The sequence below is a fragment of the Triturus cristatus genome, chromosome 10, assembly GCF_964204655.1.
Source record: "Triturus cristatus chromosome 10, aTriCri1.1, whole genome shotgun sequence".
NCBI lineage: Eukaryota > Metazoa > Chordata > Amphibia > Caudata > Salamandridae > Triturus > Triturus cristatus.
This window is the reverse complement of record NC_140593.1, coordinates 1,040,000,919-1,040,017,108: the sequence shown is the minus strand read 5'-3', so window position 1 is coordinate 1,040,017,108 and position 16,190 is coordinate 1,040,000,919. Positions and strand designations below refer to the sequence as shown.

The 16,190-nt window shown below is 44.1% G+C and overlaps 1 protein-coding gene across 1 annotated transcript in view; it reads right to left on the bottom strand.

Annotated features, from left to right (window-relative positions):
* Positions 1-1,673: 1,673 nt before the first annotated feature.
* Positions 1,674-16,190, bottom strand: part of PTCD1 (pentatricopeptide repeat domain 1) — a 69,949-nt gene continuing 55,432 nt past the window's right edge. Inside the window, exons 7-9 of the mRNA XM_085629124.1 lie at positions 14,924-15,040; positions 4,393-4,575; positions 1,674-2,186 (exon numbers count right to left, since the gene is read on the bottom strand). Of these exons, the coding sequence (XP_085485250.1) occupies positions 2,022-2,186; positions 4,393-4,575; positions 14,924-15,040 (465 nt within the window). The 3' untranslated portion in view covers positions 1,674-2,021. The remainder of the gene's footprint in view (positions 2,187-4,392; positions 4,576-14,923; positions 15,041-16,190) is intronic.

The window sequence follows — 16,190 nt, the reverse complement described above, 5'->3', positions numbered from 1 at the left end:
GGGGGTCTTTTCTGTCAGCACCCTTTTATTATGTGAAGCTCTAGAGGGTTGAGGGTTAATTTGCACCGCAGGTGGGATGGTTTCTTTATTATGAGACTCAGATGGGGACCGACTTTTCCTCCAGATGTCCCTGCTTCTTAGGGTGTATCTGTTTCACCTGTTTGCCTCCGTGTATGTCTCAACAGGAACCCCATTAGCTTGCTGCGCCTCGCTTCTAGTGTCCCATTCCACCTTCACTTTAGGCCCCCAGTCTCCCCTTCTCCTCCTTACCGGGGTCATTGGCGAGTGCCATAAGCAGTATTCAGCATTCTCCAAGTGTGCCGACTCCCTGTTTTGATGCCAGCCAGCTCCCTCCTTACAGTGACCCGACTGTACCCGGCCCGACTGTGTCTTAACCCCCGTTTCAGGAATAAACCACAATGAGACTCCAGGGCCCGCCGGTACTTGCACACGGCTCCCGCTGCCCCGGAAGCTGACACTAGCAGCGATGCACCTGCCACGCGCGATCCGCTCTGCCGCTTCCGTCCAGCGGCTCCTCTGTGGCGTCTCCTCTGCTCCGGCCACCACTGTCAGTCTTCGAGTCTCCACAAACAGCACGCCGAAGATTTTCCTCCGAGAGAACACCCAAGAAAGGTAAAACGAGAAAAGCCGCTATCGCCTGTCCCTAACACAGCTGCTCAATTCCACCCTATTTTACATCCATGTGCCATGCATTGCACGTATTCTGTAGAGTAGAGCAAGAGCCCGCGACTGCTTCTAGCTAGCAGCCACCATTTTCCCCCGTCATGCTGTTTGTCTTGTTTGTTTTGAAACACTAGAACCACATAACAGCTGAACTGAAATCTCTCTACTGTCTTCTAATATTGGAAAGAGTGATTTTCAAATCTATCTGATCCTTAAAGCCATACATGGTAGAATGCCAAACTACCTGGCTATTCTGTTCTTCTCCCATCTTTCTACCAGATGCATAAGGTCTGCCAAGCAAGACTTATTTTTCTTCTCGCTAACTCACCTAAAGAAATTAGGAGGCTGGACCCTCCACGTACAAGGCTTATATATGTGTAACTCTCTACCACTGTATTTAAGACTACAATCAAATCAAATTCAGGCTTTGCTATAAAAACAATATCTTCAAGCAGTCATAGGGCTAAACAAGTTGTATGACCATGGGCCTGTTGGTTAGTTACCCTGCCAAGTTGTATGTCCATGGGCCTGTTGGTTAGATGCCCAGCCAAGTTGTATGTCCATGGGCCTGTTGGTTAGATGCCTATAAACGATAATCATCCAGCTTTGCTATACATTTCGGACACTTCTGATTCTTCTCCAAGGTCATATCACCTTCATACCAGCATGAATGATTACTGGATTAGTCAGTTGATTTTACCATTGCCGAATGATCATTCATTAGTATCCTGAACTTGCTAAATGTCCCTCTTACATGTGTATGGTCCAAAGATTTCTGCGGCCACTACACAATGCAGCTTCAATTCCTAGAATAGAAGTTCAAATAAAATCAATTGCTTTGCAGGTTATCCCAAATTAAATCAGTTATCTTTTCTACAACTAGTGGTTTCCTGTGCACTTTTCCCATCTTTCGGCTGACTTCCTTACATGGTCTGTGAGTCGGGAACAGGGGTGATTAGATAGACAAAGTGCTAAAAAAGGAAGCTGACTTAGTATTCTATAGTGTACGTTTATTCTTTATGACTTTGCCATGGTTAGCATTCTTTTGATGTACATTTTTTGTTGAGGCATACAATAAATAAATTCAAATTGAGATACATTTTACTTGGAGACACTGAGAATTCTCTAATGAAACCTGATAGCAACTCTATAAACAGAGGGATGTTAGGCGCATGGTTATTAGTCATTTGATCTAGTAAGGTCAAGAGGGTCTTTTAGATATCTGATGAAAATCTGTGGACTTTAGCATGTGCTTAAGGATATTTAAATATCTGACACAGTTTCTGGGCAAAAATACAGTCTCCAAACAGTTTACAAAGGTCCGAGAGATGCCGCCTTCATTCAAAGTCTTTATCGATTTCACGGGGCTTAGAGGTCTGCTTGGGAATTCTATATTTTGCCCAAGGGTGTGGGGTCTCCTCAGCAGGCATTGACTTCAACCACCGGAAGTAATATGCCCGGAAACCATCAATCTTCTCCAGGTAGGGGTTTTTCTCCTTGTACTAAAATATAAAAAGAGAAATTTAATGTAAATACAATAAAGGATCACAGTTAAATTAAAACCGAAAAAAACATTTTAGAAAACAGTTTACTACCCAAGCACAAATACATTGGCTTCAAGACAAGCAAAGCCAATGCTGCAAAATGACTCGCTACTTATGTGCTTAATAATACAATAAAATACAACTGTTTTTCTGCTTTAGGGAAGAGGTGTGGCGCAGCGGCCAGGGTGACTGACGCCGGGAGCTGGGGATCACGGTTCAGTCACAGACGGCAGGTCAGTCCAGCACCATGTGACTATGGGCAATAGCTCGCTTAATCTTCCCGACGGCCCCAGCGCTGGGATGCCTACGGTTAGCTGTGCGCTTTACAAATACTGGATTTACATTTTTTCAAATAATGACTAATGACAGGTCCATAATGTATGGAAATTTAGGTTCACCCTTTGAGGAGCATCTGAATTTCATGATGGCCACTATCTGTGGAGATAAAAATCTTACTGTTTTTTTGTTGGAGTTTAAGAATAAATGTACAGGTATTTTGGCATTCCTGATTGGCCCACACATTCTGTAAGCAATGCACACTTCATCCTTTCAACAACTGGATAGCTGGAAATCGTTGGAAGTGAAAATCATTGGTTGCAAATTCTGCCCTGCAAGCAAGACAATATTGGAATTTTGCAGATGCACACCTACTTAGGAGTCAACTAAAGTATTAACAATTACTATAGCAGCGCCTAGAAATGGTAGACACTGTAAGTTGCACAGTATAAATATATTTATCTAACCTTAAATCGTGGGAAATGAACATAGGAATTAGGTTTAGCTGGTAGAACAAGATAAGCTATAATAACAACCAAAAAGGTAAAACATCTACACGCCACAACTTTCAGTGTCCCTTCCATGATGTATAATGGAAAGGTCAGGTGTTCTTACTATACCTTCCTTCTGAGAGAGGGCAAATGGAGGGAATAGTGGCTGCCTTGGAGTACCATGCACAAAGCAAAGTGGTGCTCTGCCATGACTACTATAGTAGTCATATTATATGCAATACCAAACAGTCTAGCTACAAAAGGCAAAAGAGAAGCCAGTACTCACTTCCACCCCCCACCCAAATCACTAGCGTAATGGACAGCAGAATACCTAGAACATGGTCTCTATGGCTGTGCAGGGGTTAGAAAATGGCCTACACATGGCTGAAAGGCAGGATCGGACTGGGACATATGATGGGCTTGGGCACCAAATAAAAGTTTAGTAACTCTGGTATACAAAATATGTGGCCTGCATTTTGAAATTGAGGCAACTCTGAATGCTTTTAACACCTGCTATCTGAACAGCTCGTGATGGATGTGTGACTGCACACATTTGCCCCTGCTTCAGCCAATGTTTGTGGTAATATATTAAGGGAATGCATCAGTGAAACTCACTCCCTAGCAAAAAGATAAAAACATCAACATACCCCTATTCTTCTACCCTCAAAAGTCTTATCAATACAAGGGGTCATCTGCATGTTCTATAGTCATTGTCCCTAGAAAACCGTACGGAAAGGTAGCGAGTGACAGCATGGCATAAGGCTGTCCAGCACTAGGCCACAGCACTGCAGTATTGCAGTGCAAGTATTGCACTGTTACGAGTCATATGATTGTTATATTAGAGCCCCATTGCTGTTTCACCAATATGCCTTCCATGTGTGTGGCCACAAAACCGGCCCACAACACTGCAAAACTGGCAAACACACAGCCGCAAAACAAGCCCACAAACTATCCTGCCCGACCAGCCATTCTGTAACGGCCAGATTTCCCTATCGGCCAGTCCAACCCCACAGAAAGGGTTTTCTTTTTCAATAGCATTGTTGATGTTTGGCAGTTTACTTGCTTTTTGTGGTTTTACAAAAAAAGAGTAGTGTTTTGAAACCTGGCAGAACTTAGAAAGGAAAAGGTTGGTGATTCTTAGGTAAGGTAAAGGAAAGTCAATTTATGGAAGTAATGGACATAGGTCTATTGGGTGAAATTCCACAGACAAATGCGGAGTAATACACTTTAGATCTTTACTTTGAGGAATGAGTAAGTATATTCTCTAATTAACACTTGGACCCTGGCTGCATTGATGCACTTAGCTGTTCACAATGCCTTCATAAACCTGATAAACAAATAAGTAAATAAACATTGAGACAGCCTCTTTCTGTGGTTAAGCTTGTTGTGGTACCTACCCGATCAAAGTTAGGTGGATATTGTGCAGCAAACTCCAGCTGGCGAATGACCACCTCATTTGGAGGGATGCTATTTATTTTCATGTCTCGGATGATCGCGATGAGGTACTCATAGTCGAGTTTCTTAACAGCTGCATTGATAAGAGCGCTGTAGATGTGGCTGTTTGGTGATATCTCCAATGTCTGGTAAAATACAAACAGATTGCAGAATTTATTTATTTGAAAAGTGTTATATAGCGCTTTAAGTCCCGGGGGTAGCAGAGCGCTTTACATGAGCATTAAAATTCCAGTTGGTACAGTAGATTCAACGGGATCAGCAAATATACAGACATTTCACATTAAAAAAAACACTTCTTAAATAAGCAAATAGGCTAACAGTTATGGCCATGAGTCGAACGAAAATGTCACTACAGACAGTTAACACAGAAACAATAAAAAAAGCAAGGGAGCTAAAGAAGGGTATTTACCCGGGACAAGGCTTTAGTTTATGCAGTTAAATGGGATAGGGCTGATCAAATACACATTGTCCGAAACATGCAGCACAGCTCAAATTAGGAAAGGGGTAGAGGGAGAAATCGGGGCTGTTAAGTGAGGAAGTGAAGAAAAATCGAGTGAAGAAGAATGTTCCTAGCTACTATATTCAGTTAAAACTGTCAAACAAGCCAAAATCATCCCATCCGCCATACTTGCATACTTCATAGATAGTTAATTTAAAAGGTCCGAATTTTTTATTAAAAGAGCCCATCTGGTTAATGATGACACAATATATCTCAAAACCCAAGCAGGCATCAGAGCCTATGTAGGTCAGTTGCTGGGGGTAAGCAGCAACTGACCCACAGAGGCTCAGATGGCCGAAACATGTAGACTAGATTACTGGATGTTAAAGGATTGGTAATATCTCCAAACAACATCTCTGTTTTTAACCCTACCCCATCCCTTTTTTCACATTCAATATTTTTTTTAGGCATAGGAGGTAATTTTATTTCATTGTATAGATCTCACCATTACCTTCATAGAGACAAAGACCCTCCTGATGGACACGTTACTCATCTGGAGAACTCAGTTCCCAGATGGGAGACTCGGTGATGACCCTGTCAACTATATCACTCTGGTAGTGGTTATACACACTGCTGGCTGTGAATTGTGGTTGAGGGTTTCTGAGACAATCCTTGCGAGACTCTGGTATCAAGACCAGTGTGCTTCACTACCCTTTTAATTTGTGTAGTATTGTGGGTGATTGTCAGCGGAGCAAGACTTAGTAATGAAAAGCTCTTTTTCTCTTTACTGGCTGCCTCCTTCTTGTGTAGCTTTTAGACATCTCATTTGGTAATGGTGTAAACTTAAACCCATACACAACGTTTTGCAAACTAAACTTCATAAAGGCGTATTTAAAACTAGAACAACCTCAGTACAAAATGAATGTTATGCAGTGGTGTTGGAGTTGTACATTTGGAAGAAAAGGTAGAGATCTTGAAGCTTTTTACATTCCTTCAGACATGGAATGGTGCATATATTGCCTCATCAAAGGAATTAGTCCACCGTTACTCACAATCCTTAGTACTAATGAATATTGTAGCCGCCGAGCCCGCCGAAGTGAGCTGCGACCGGATTGGCTGGCTGGCTCTCAACTCTGTGACCCTAACTCTGGACAGGTTGCGGTTCCTCGAGGCTTTGGTGTAATTGATGTACTTCTCCGGCATCTCACCAGCAGCCGAGCCTCAAGGCTAAAGTCAGAAAGGCTTTGATGCAGTGAGTCAGGACTGGGAGCTAAAGCTACAGTAAGGCTCCAGGCAGATAGTCGGCAGTCAAACAGCGGCCCTGACAAGGCGTGACAGCAGTGGAAGCAGCAGGGGCCCCTCTTGAGCTTGCAAAGCCCCTTGGAAAAGAAAAGAAACAAATCTCTCATTGCAGCAGTACTAGGCATTGGGGGCGTGGGAAGGGCTTTAGCGCTCTCCTGACGGTCGAGCCAGAAGAGGGAAGAAGCGGCCCAGCTAGGTCCTTGGTGCCGCTTATTCCCCGCTGTGTGCTCCTCCGCACCTGCTCCTAGTACATCTTACTTTAGGAAGCGAAAGAGTTATCTGGTGTAAGAAAGTGGCTCTGTATATACTGCACCAAGGTAAGGTACAGGGTGTACACAGTCCAACAGTCCCCAGAGGTTTGGCAGAGTTTAAAGTTAGATAGAACCTTACCCTCTAAAATGGTAGCTAGGTCGAGCAGTAAGGCAGTATCAGAGGACAGTGTAAAGCATTTGATGTACACACTCAGTCAGCAAATGGTCTCACACACTCAAGAACTGAACTCTAGGCCAATTGATTTGTATATAAAATATACTGTTGTTTTATTTTAGAACCACAGGTTTGTATAAAAATACTTTCTCAGAATGAAATGCTACAGTTGAATACTTTCAATGAGCAGTAGACTTTTGAATGCAATAGGTACAGGGGTTGCAATATGCAACACAAACTTAACACAATAATAACATTGAGCTTGATGGGAATTTTAAGCAAACTGTAATAACATTTACTCAGGGCTGGATTCAGCCCTGGTGCATTTCCTGAAAACAGTTGAAGGAAATCGTTTTTGTTATACAGGCGATTTTTAAGGAATATTTGTAAGTTGCAAAAATCGAAACTTAGAAGAATTTCTGGCAAAAACCAGTCAATGTTATCCTATGGAGGAAAGTTAGGTTATCGGAAAATCACAGTTGGGTACTTAGGTCCAGCACTGGGATCTCTCCTGGTAACAGGTGAGTAATATCGTTTTCGTTGATCGGGTTATTTTTAGTGAATATTTTAACGTTTCAAAACTCAACACTTCAAGTGAAAACCAGTCAATGTTACCCTATGGAGAAAATGCAAGTTATCGGCTTTCAGGTAAGTACTCAACTGGCAGAGTTAAGGTTCTGGGGCAAGACTCAGGGGTCTCCCAGGTTCAGGTTGGTACAGTCGTTACACCCTCAGCGGCACAGGGGCAGCCGGGTGCAGAGTGAGTAGGCCCAATGTTAGCCTATGGCGGGCAGGGGGCGTTTGGTTGGTGGCTGCTAGCAGCAGGCCACGCGGCTGTGGGAGCGGAGCTCCTGGTCACTTACACAGGGCAAGTGGGGAAGTAGAATAGAACAGATGCTGCGCTTCCAGGGGCACTCGGGCGGCTGGGTGCAGGGTGATTTTGGGCCTTCGGGCGCCCAATGGGTTTCAATGGGAAAGCTGTGAGGCGAACAAAGGCTGCAGGCTCGGGGACGGAGATTCTTCAGGTGCGACCACCACTTCGAGAGGTAAGTTGGGAAGCTGTAGGTTGGGTAGACACCCAGGAGTTGGGCACAGGGGGCCGTGGTGCGCCGGGTGCAGGGGTGTCTTTTGGTGTCAGGAAATCTTACCCTCTGCTGGTCGCGGTTGGAGGGATCCCTGGTGTTGAGGCTGCAGGCGTCGCCAGGAGCGTCAAGGAGGGTCCTTGGGTGCTTGATTCTTGGTCACAGTCGCCGGGGGGACGTCCTCGTGGTCTTTGGTCACTCAGGCACAGGCCGGGCTCGGCGGGTGCAGAGTGTGCTGGATTCGCGGTTCCTGGCTGGCACCAGGGGTTATTGCTGTTTGAGCAGAACCACCGCTCGTGGGAGTCCCAGTCTTTAGATGAGCAAGGCAGTCAGGTCCTCAGGGGTTTTCGAGGTTGCTGACCACTGGAGATGCCGGGGTTTAGCAGGAGCAGGTTCGAGGGTCGACAAGCCGGTAGGGCTGGGGCCAAGTCAGTTGGTGTCATCCTCTTGTTAGCAGCTGCACGGCTGGTCTTCTTTCTTCTTGTTCTTCTTGTAGTTTCGGAATCAGGATCTGAGGAAGGAAGGTTCAGGGTGCTCCTAAATACTAAATTTAGGGGTGTTACAGGTAGGTAAAGGTCAGGGACCAATGGGTCCCTTCCCTGGGGTGGGTACTCCCCCTATCCTGCCACTCTCCAGTGGGAGGGGGGCAGGAGCCTAGTCCTGATTGGGTAAGGCTCCCCATCCTCAAGATGGTGAGAGCCAGGAGTTGTGCTTCGCCTCGCCTCCCCCAACTGAGGCGTGGGGTTGGCAGAGGCTGGCACACCCCCTTTCCTCACTTTGGTTTTCCCGCCAATCTTCCCGCCAGAGTGGGGGTCAGAACCGGAGGGGGCCAGTTGCTGAGTACAGCAAGTGGTCTGGAGAAGCTCACAAAGGCGGCATGCCTTTGAAGCTTCCCCTTCCCATCCTGGGGGAGGAGGCCTAGCACCTCGCCCCAGGATGTGCATTGTTGCAGGCCCACAAGAGCGAATGGCTCTCGATCCAGGGGTCCAGCAACATGTTTGCTGTGTGGCAGCCTGGGCAGCCTCTCAGTCAGGACGCTGGTTATTGGTTAGTTTCAGGGGGCATCTCTAAGATGCCCTCTGGCGTGCATTTTACATTAAATCCCACACTGGCATCAGTGTGGATTTAATGTGCTGAGAAGTTTGATACCAAACTTTCCAGTCTTTGGTGCAGCCATTATGGTGTTGTGAAGTTTGTAATGTCGACCTCCCAGCACCATATACTCTTAATGGCAACACTGCACTTACAGGGCCCAGGACTGGACCTGGGCACTGTAGGGGTACAGCGCTCATGCACCTGTACCCTCACCACTGGCTTAGGGCACCCAGCTAGAGGGGTGACTGATGTATGCCAGGGCAGTGGTTTGTGGGCATGGCACACAGGGATGTGTGCCATGTCGTCTCTTTGTTTTGTTCTGCACCCAGACACTCAGCCTGCAAAGGCAGTGTGAATGTGTCAGGGTACAGGGCCTCTAAGGGTGGCACACTAAGTGTGGCAGCCCTTAGGGGCCTTCTCTGGTCACAGTGCCCTGGGTACCTATGGTACCATTTACCAGGGGCTGACATGTGGCCAGAGATGCCAATTGGGCTTAGGCTTCAATGCAGTTTTAGGGAAGGAACACAAGCCCTGGGTACCTGGTTGGCAGGAGCCCAGGGCATACTCAGTCAAAGTACATCATCAATTCAGCAAAAAGTGGGGGCATACCATGCAAGAAAGAGGGCACTTTCTCACATCTGGGGCCTTTCATTTTGAACGTTGTGGCCACTCTCTTCAAGTACTTGCTGACTCCTGACCCAAGGTGGTGCTCCATTGTGTTTTACTTGTGCCCTGGGCTATATGCTGTCATCTGCTACACAGGATGATTGGGAAGTCGCAGGGACGCGTCCACTAGGGAGTATGAGTCCCATAATCTCCTGCTGTTATATTGTTTGCTATTTTATAGTGTTTTTATTAATTCTGTGGTGCTACAGTGGAATTTTGATTAAGACTCCTCCGCAACATTACAATGGGGAAGAGGAAAGCAGGAGAAGGAGCGCCCTTATCTTCAAAAGCTAAAAAGAAAACTCTGACATCTGCCACTGGAAACTACGTGCTGGACCGTATTGATAACCTTATCACAGAGTGTTTGGCTATTGTAAACACTGTCCCAGCTGCTAGTGGCAATTCCCCTTCAGCTGGAGCGAGTAAGCAGATTCCTAAGATGTTTTATAAACTTAAGAGGGGACAGAGTCTATTGTCTGAGGTAACACAAGTTGACCCCATACTACCATGCAAGTCTGAAACTGCTCTGGCAGATACTAATGAAGCAGCAATTGAATGTCGAAATAGTTTTTCGATTCTTTGCCGTGATGCTGATGTAAGCAAAGAATCTCACAGTGATCTCTCCAGAACTCCTTCACAGGATTGTTATTCTATGCTTTGCTGTTTGATGGGTGTTCTAGGGGATTTAAGGGACCAAACAGTGTCTCTTATGAAAGTGGTAGTGAGCCTTGAGGCGAAGAAAAAGACGAGGTATAATACTATTGTTTCTGGAAATTTGTCACAGGAAAGGATGGATGCACATGTATCCATAAACCAGGTGGTCACCCTTCGAAAGGTCAAATACTAAACTGCTGCCTAGGGAAATACCAGAGACAACTTATCAACACTTTGTAGCTCCAAACCTCAAGTACAGCGCCCACCGTGGGGATATTTGCTATGTTGTCAGGGGGAAATGATGCTTCTAAGAGGAATACAGGTGTTGGCCAGCGGGCGGGAAGTGGGGTGCAGGTTACCTTTTGTGCAGCGTTACCCGCCAATTAATACCCACCCACTCTGTCTTAGGGGAGTGGTGAGAAATGGTTATGTAGTAAACCAACAGGGGAATGCTCAGAGACAAATACTTCCCATAACAGTCCCCAGGTTGGCCTTTGGTGAGAAGTAAGATCTTGAGTCCCTCATAAACAAAGTTAATTACTGGTTTAGGGCTGTTCGCCAGTGTCATTCCATCATAAGAAGTGATATTGTGGGTGCCGAAAGATTGTCAAGTCTAAATGAAGAACACAATAGAGCCAAGGTCCTCTTCTCCCATAGGCATATAGGACCCGATTCACAAAAGTTATCGGAGACAAAATCCTAACTTTACGACTTTCGGTATTCACAAAAGGCATTTAGGAGTAGTAAAGTTAGGATTCCTAACTTTACTACTCCTAAACCGAGCCAAAATCCTAACTTTACGACTTTCGGTATTCACAAAGAGCATTTAGGAGTAGTAAAGTTAGGAATCCTAACTTTACTACTCCTAAATACTCTTCATGAGGCCACGATTTCTAAGGATAACCATACATTTTGGCGTCTAGCCTCTACATTTACCACTGGTATTCAAACAATGGTGGATCTTTGTGTACAACCCGATGATTGGGTAGATCATTTCAGCTAGTTCTATTCTAACAGTGAATGAACAAATTAATTCATTAATTTGATAAAATAATTTATTGTGCGAGTCCTTAAAATCATTACAATATAAGATTAAAAAGCATATGTCGTAAATTAAAACATGGTCAGACTTTAAAATCATGGCAGCAAAAGGATGTGTAGCCAGCTGATGCTGACTGTGTGGTTGAGTTATAAAAATAACATTTCACCATAGGTCATTCTAGGAGTCCCTGGAGAGGTAGTCTTTGCTGAGTAGACTTTTGTTATGGAGGAGCATGTCTAACTGTCAATAGTTCTCTCTGTGTGGCATTTTTTCTTTCAAAATGGAGCCTATTTGGTAGATAAATTTGCCAAAGTTGGCCATGTTCTTTACTGTGTCCCAGGTGTAGAGCTGGCAAAAGGCATCCTTTGCTGTACGTGTGCCCAGGGAGAGAAGTATGGGCCTGAAGTAGATTCGGCGGGCTTGCCGCAGAGCCGGGCAACATAGAAGTATATGTGCCAAAGACTCCCTTGTATAGTTGCATAGTCGGCATGCAGTAATATTTGTAACTGCTTTCCAGGTTGGATATAGTTCTTTTATTAGAAGCAGATGTAATCTTGTAGCTAAAATCTTGTATAATGTTTGGCTCCCCACTGCCTGCGTGAGATGATGCTTAGTTGTTTGTAGAATCTGTGGGAGGCATAGAGTTTCATGAAAGTCCCTGGCAGAAAGAGCTTCTATGTCCAGTGTACGGGAGCAAAGACGCAGCTGCTTTTTTATAGTTAAGTTGATGGTGGCATAGTCTACAATACTCGGGTCCCAGTTCTCAATGGCTAGCTGCAGTGGCTCCTTAGATGCTGCAAGTGGACCCATAGAGGTGGATGAGAAATTGAGTGAATGCGTCTCTGCTCAGGAATCTAATAACACTTGTCTTTACCTTATCAGAGACTCCAAATGGCAACAATTCATGTATTCCCGCCTGTGCCCCGGGTCTGGACAGGATCCCAAATGATTTATTTAAAGCCAACACAGAGGCCCGGAGGACAGTATATAAATATTCTGTTGAATGCCATACTGTCGGGCCTTGCAAATCCATCCTCGTAAAAGATCGCTGATATCCTGCCTATATGAAAGAAGGGGAATCGGGCAAGGTCGGCGAATTATCGCCCCATTATCTGATTGATTTTTTGCAAAAAAGGTTTCCAAACAAGTACTGTATCACCTGCAGAACTGGAGTGCTGAGGAGGGTATTCTATCTGACTTTCAGCCGGGCTTTCGCCCAAGTATCAGCACCCTGGACCAGGTCTGTGGGTTCTTGGATCTACATTGGTGCGAGGTGTCACTCCATGGGGGAAAGCTGTATGTCGCTTTGGTAGATCTGTGCACAGCATTTGACCTTATCCCCCAGGCAAGTATGTGGTGAGTACTGGAAAACCTGGGTATTTTCCCCCTCCCTACTGAGCATTTTAGTGAGACATCATGTGGGAAATAAGGCTCGGATCCGATGATGTACAGATGGACAGCTTACCGATCTATTTAGGGTGGTTCAAGGAGTCAGACACGGCATTGTTTCAGCCCCTACACTTTTTTCCTTGTATATTAATGGGGTGATTGACCATCTAAGTAAGGAGGGGTGTGATGCACCAAGCCTCTGGGAAGGAGGGTTCCAGCCCCTCTCTTAGCCGATGGTACTTTATTAATCTCCAAGAAACTGCAGGGCCTACTACTGCTCTTGGACCATTTTTTTTCATTCTGTGCTGAGCGGGGCCTCAAGCTAAACGGTACCAAAACAAAAGGCATGTTTTTCTTTAAGGCCAGACATTTTCGTTGTAGTAGACATATTTTGGTGGGAAACAAACCTATTGATCCTGTGTACTCCTTCAATTATTTGGGCATACAGTTGACACCTAACCTGCCCTTCAGATTGAGAAGGCTAAATTGACATTTACCCTTTAGTCTGTAAATCTGGTGAAGGTTCATCACGGAACTTCTTCCAGGCGGGTGGCCCCTGTCCTGGACATTTAAAACGTCAAAGGTATTGGGTCTGTTTTCTATGGTGCTGAATTATGGGGCTCTTCAAATCAGAATAGCGTTGCTATGGCTTAGCATAGGTTTATGAGGTCTATCCTCGAATCCTCTTGTCCCCCTGTACCTCGACCTTGTCCAGAGAAAACTATGGCATAAAATGTAATGCTGAATGTTATTGTTTTGGTATCGTTTGTGGTCTACAGCTGATCTTGAACCCGGTCATGAAGGTGTCAGAGATCTGATGATCCATCCGGGTGCAGTTAAAATCCCCTGGTTTCATGCTATTAAATCTCTCTTACAGAGGTTGAGTCTAGATGTTTACTGGCTTTTGTGCCAGTGATCCAGAGAAAAGATTAAACAGTACAGGAAGCCTCCCATTGTCTTTTATTGATTTTAAATCATCTATGAGTTTTGAGTATCAATCGATGGAATCGAACCTTCTCTTGCACGCAAACTATATCTGTAGTTTAGATATGGTATCCTCACGTCCAAAGCCTTTATTTCTAACTGGTCTGCAGGGGGTGAGGGTGGTGATGACCGATGTCCAGAAAGAGGGGGGGGGGGGGGGGGGAGAATCAGTTTCCCCCAGTACAGTAGTTTGCAAGCAAAGTGGATTGTTCCACTGTGCAAGAATCTTGGTACTTGTAAATACCAGGTTGCTTTTAGAATTTTGAGTACCAGTACATCCAGGCCCAATGTTTTCGGTGTGGCAAAATTTCTCATGGCAACCTGGTTAACGCGCTCCAAGTGCCTATAAGATGTGGTAGCCAACTCTCAAGCAGCTATAATAGGGATGGAACCAGTGGAGTGTTTTGCAAACTGTAAATGTGTTTAGCCTATGAACTGCTTTACTCTGTCTTAATAATATTATCTGTTTTATGACAACAGCTGGAAGTTTATAAAAAAATCTATTTAGCAAATTGTAAATTGTGTTAGATTTTTCTGCTTTGTTGATCCGTGTGATCGAAATAAGTATTTTGAATGACTTAATATTGTTGCAGAAAACTATGGTAAGGGTGAGCGAGAACATTTAAACTCAACTCCTATCTCCATCTGTTTTCCAATTGAAAGGAGCATTAGATTTGAACAAACCATGGTGCATCTGGCCAATTTTGGAGTCAGAACTTAAGAAGGAATAAAGCACTATCTTTGAATTTGAAGTTATGTTTAAGTGTATCCCATCCTAATATTGCATGTTTCCATGCTTTATGTGCAAATGTTCATTAATCATCTTGAAGAGTCCAGGCAGAATAGGTCTATGAAGCCCTATATGATGAATTCAAACTTCTATGGCCTAAAGTTATTTTGATATTCCAGCCCTCTACCAGCTCATCTCTCATCCTCTGTATCAGGGGTGTTCCTAGCACTGTGCTTAAGTTAAAGCTGAACACTACCCCTCAGACACCTCCCCCCACCCATCACAGACTGCACATTTACATGTTGAGACACGTTAGGTTTCAGTCCTTGCCCGTATATATACACTTAGTTTAATTCACTGGCTTCTACCTACTAAGGATTTCCCTTGTAGAATTCACCACACCATCTGTGTTGTCTGTGCAGAGGTTCCCTGCTACCAGACTTAATCTGGGAAAACTGATGTGTGTGTGATCCACCGACTGCTGTAAAATGGTTTCCACTTTGCTCTAGACTTGGGACGCAGTATCTTCAGAACTACCTTAAGCTTGTGACATACCCGAAAACTCTTAAATTATATTCTTCACACAGACTCCACATGAGAAGGCATTTTACAGAAGGAGCTTCCACTTCAGGAGGAGGCACCTAATCAAATTGATCAATCTCACCTTCATGTCCGCGAGCAGCTGCATTCCATCTTTCATACTGCGGCAGGCTATGGCCAAGTTACAAAATGTTTGCAGGTTCGGTGCTATTTCTCTGCTCACCAACATTGGCATCAGTGCCTAAAGAAACATAATTTCAGTGAAAAAATGTTCTTGCAGTCACCACCTCCCTACACAAATTACATTTTGACAAAATCAAGTTTCATTTACATCTCTCATCTGAATGTTTATAAATGTGTGCATGTTAAAACACACACAAACACCCAGAGACACAGAGAGAGGTTGCTTTGTCTCTCATTAGATAAACATACAAAAAAAGCCATTGTAAAAGTAAAATGTTTCTCCTAATTCATGTTGAAAGTATTACGCCTGATGGAACATTACAAGTTCAAAGGTTTGAAAGACTGTTGACGATAGATTACTTGCCGGTGAATGTATGAAAGTAACAAGGAGACTTCAATTAGTGGGCTCAATGTACTACCCAAACACAGGATCCGACAAATATATTTATTTTGATCATCCATATTTGCATGAAAGAGAAGTTTCACAACACGAATATACTAAACAAACAATACATATAACACTACATCTAACAATATAAACTACATAATTATCATTGGCTCAGGGTCGTAATGCTACTTTTAATATATATATGAATGACTATTTAGATCACAAGCAGTAATAAGGTCTTTGCTTGAGCGTTATTTTACTGAATTTCAAATCCTGTTCTATGGGAATCTGTCTACAGTGTGCTTGACTTGTTGGGCTGTGAGTCAAATGTAGAACCTGCAGAAAGTTAGCAATGAGAAGTGGTTGAAACAGGCTGCACTATTAAGATCTTGCAACAGCATGTTATAAATGCCTATCGTATGAATTCAAATGTGTTATCCCACCCGGAGCCTTAAAAATATATTTTTTGATATATATAAAAATTCTTTTAGGGAGGGCACACACTAATATTGTTGTGGGGCCTAAAAGTGCTTTACTTTTTGTCCAATTATTTTTAAAACACATTTTTTCATCTTTAAGAGTTGGGACAAATAATTCTCCAGCCATGAAAGGATGCTCTTCCTTCACAAACCCAAGCCATCATAGACACAAATCACTTACGACTGAAAACAATCAATCAAAGACCATTCTATCCTATACCCTCAATTATTCGCTATCGCTTTTTATTACAATACGTAACTTCATAATACCTACCAGCTGTACTGGTAACTGTTGACTTTCATATGTTCTGCCAAGCTTAGTTTGAACATGTCAGCCACAC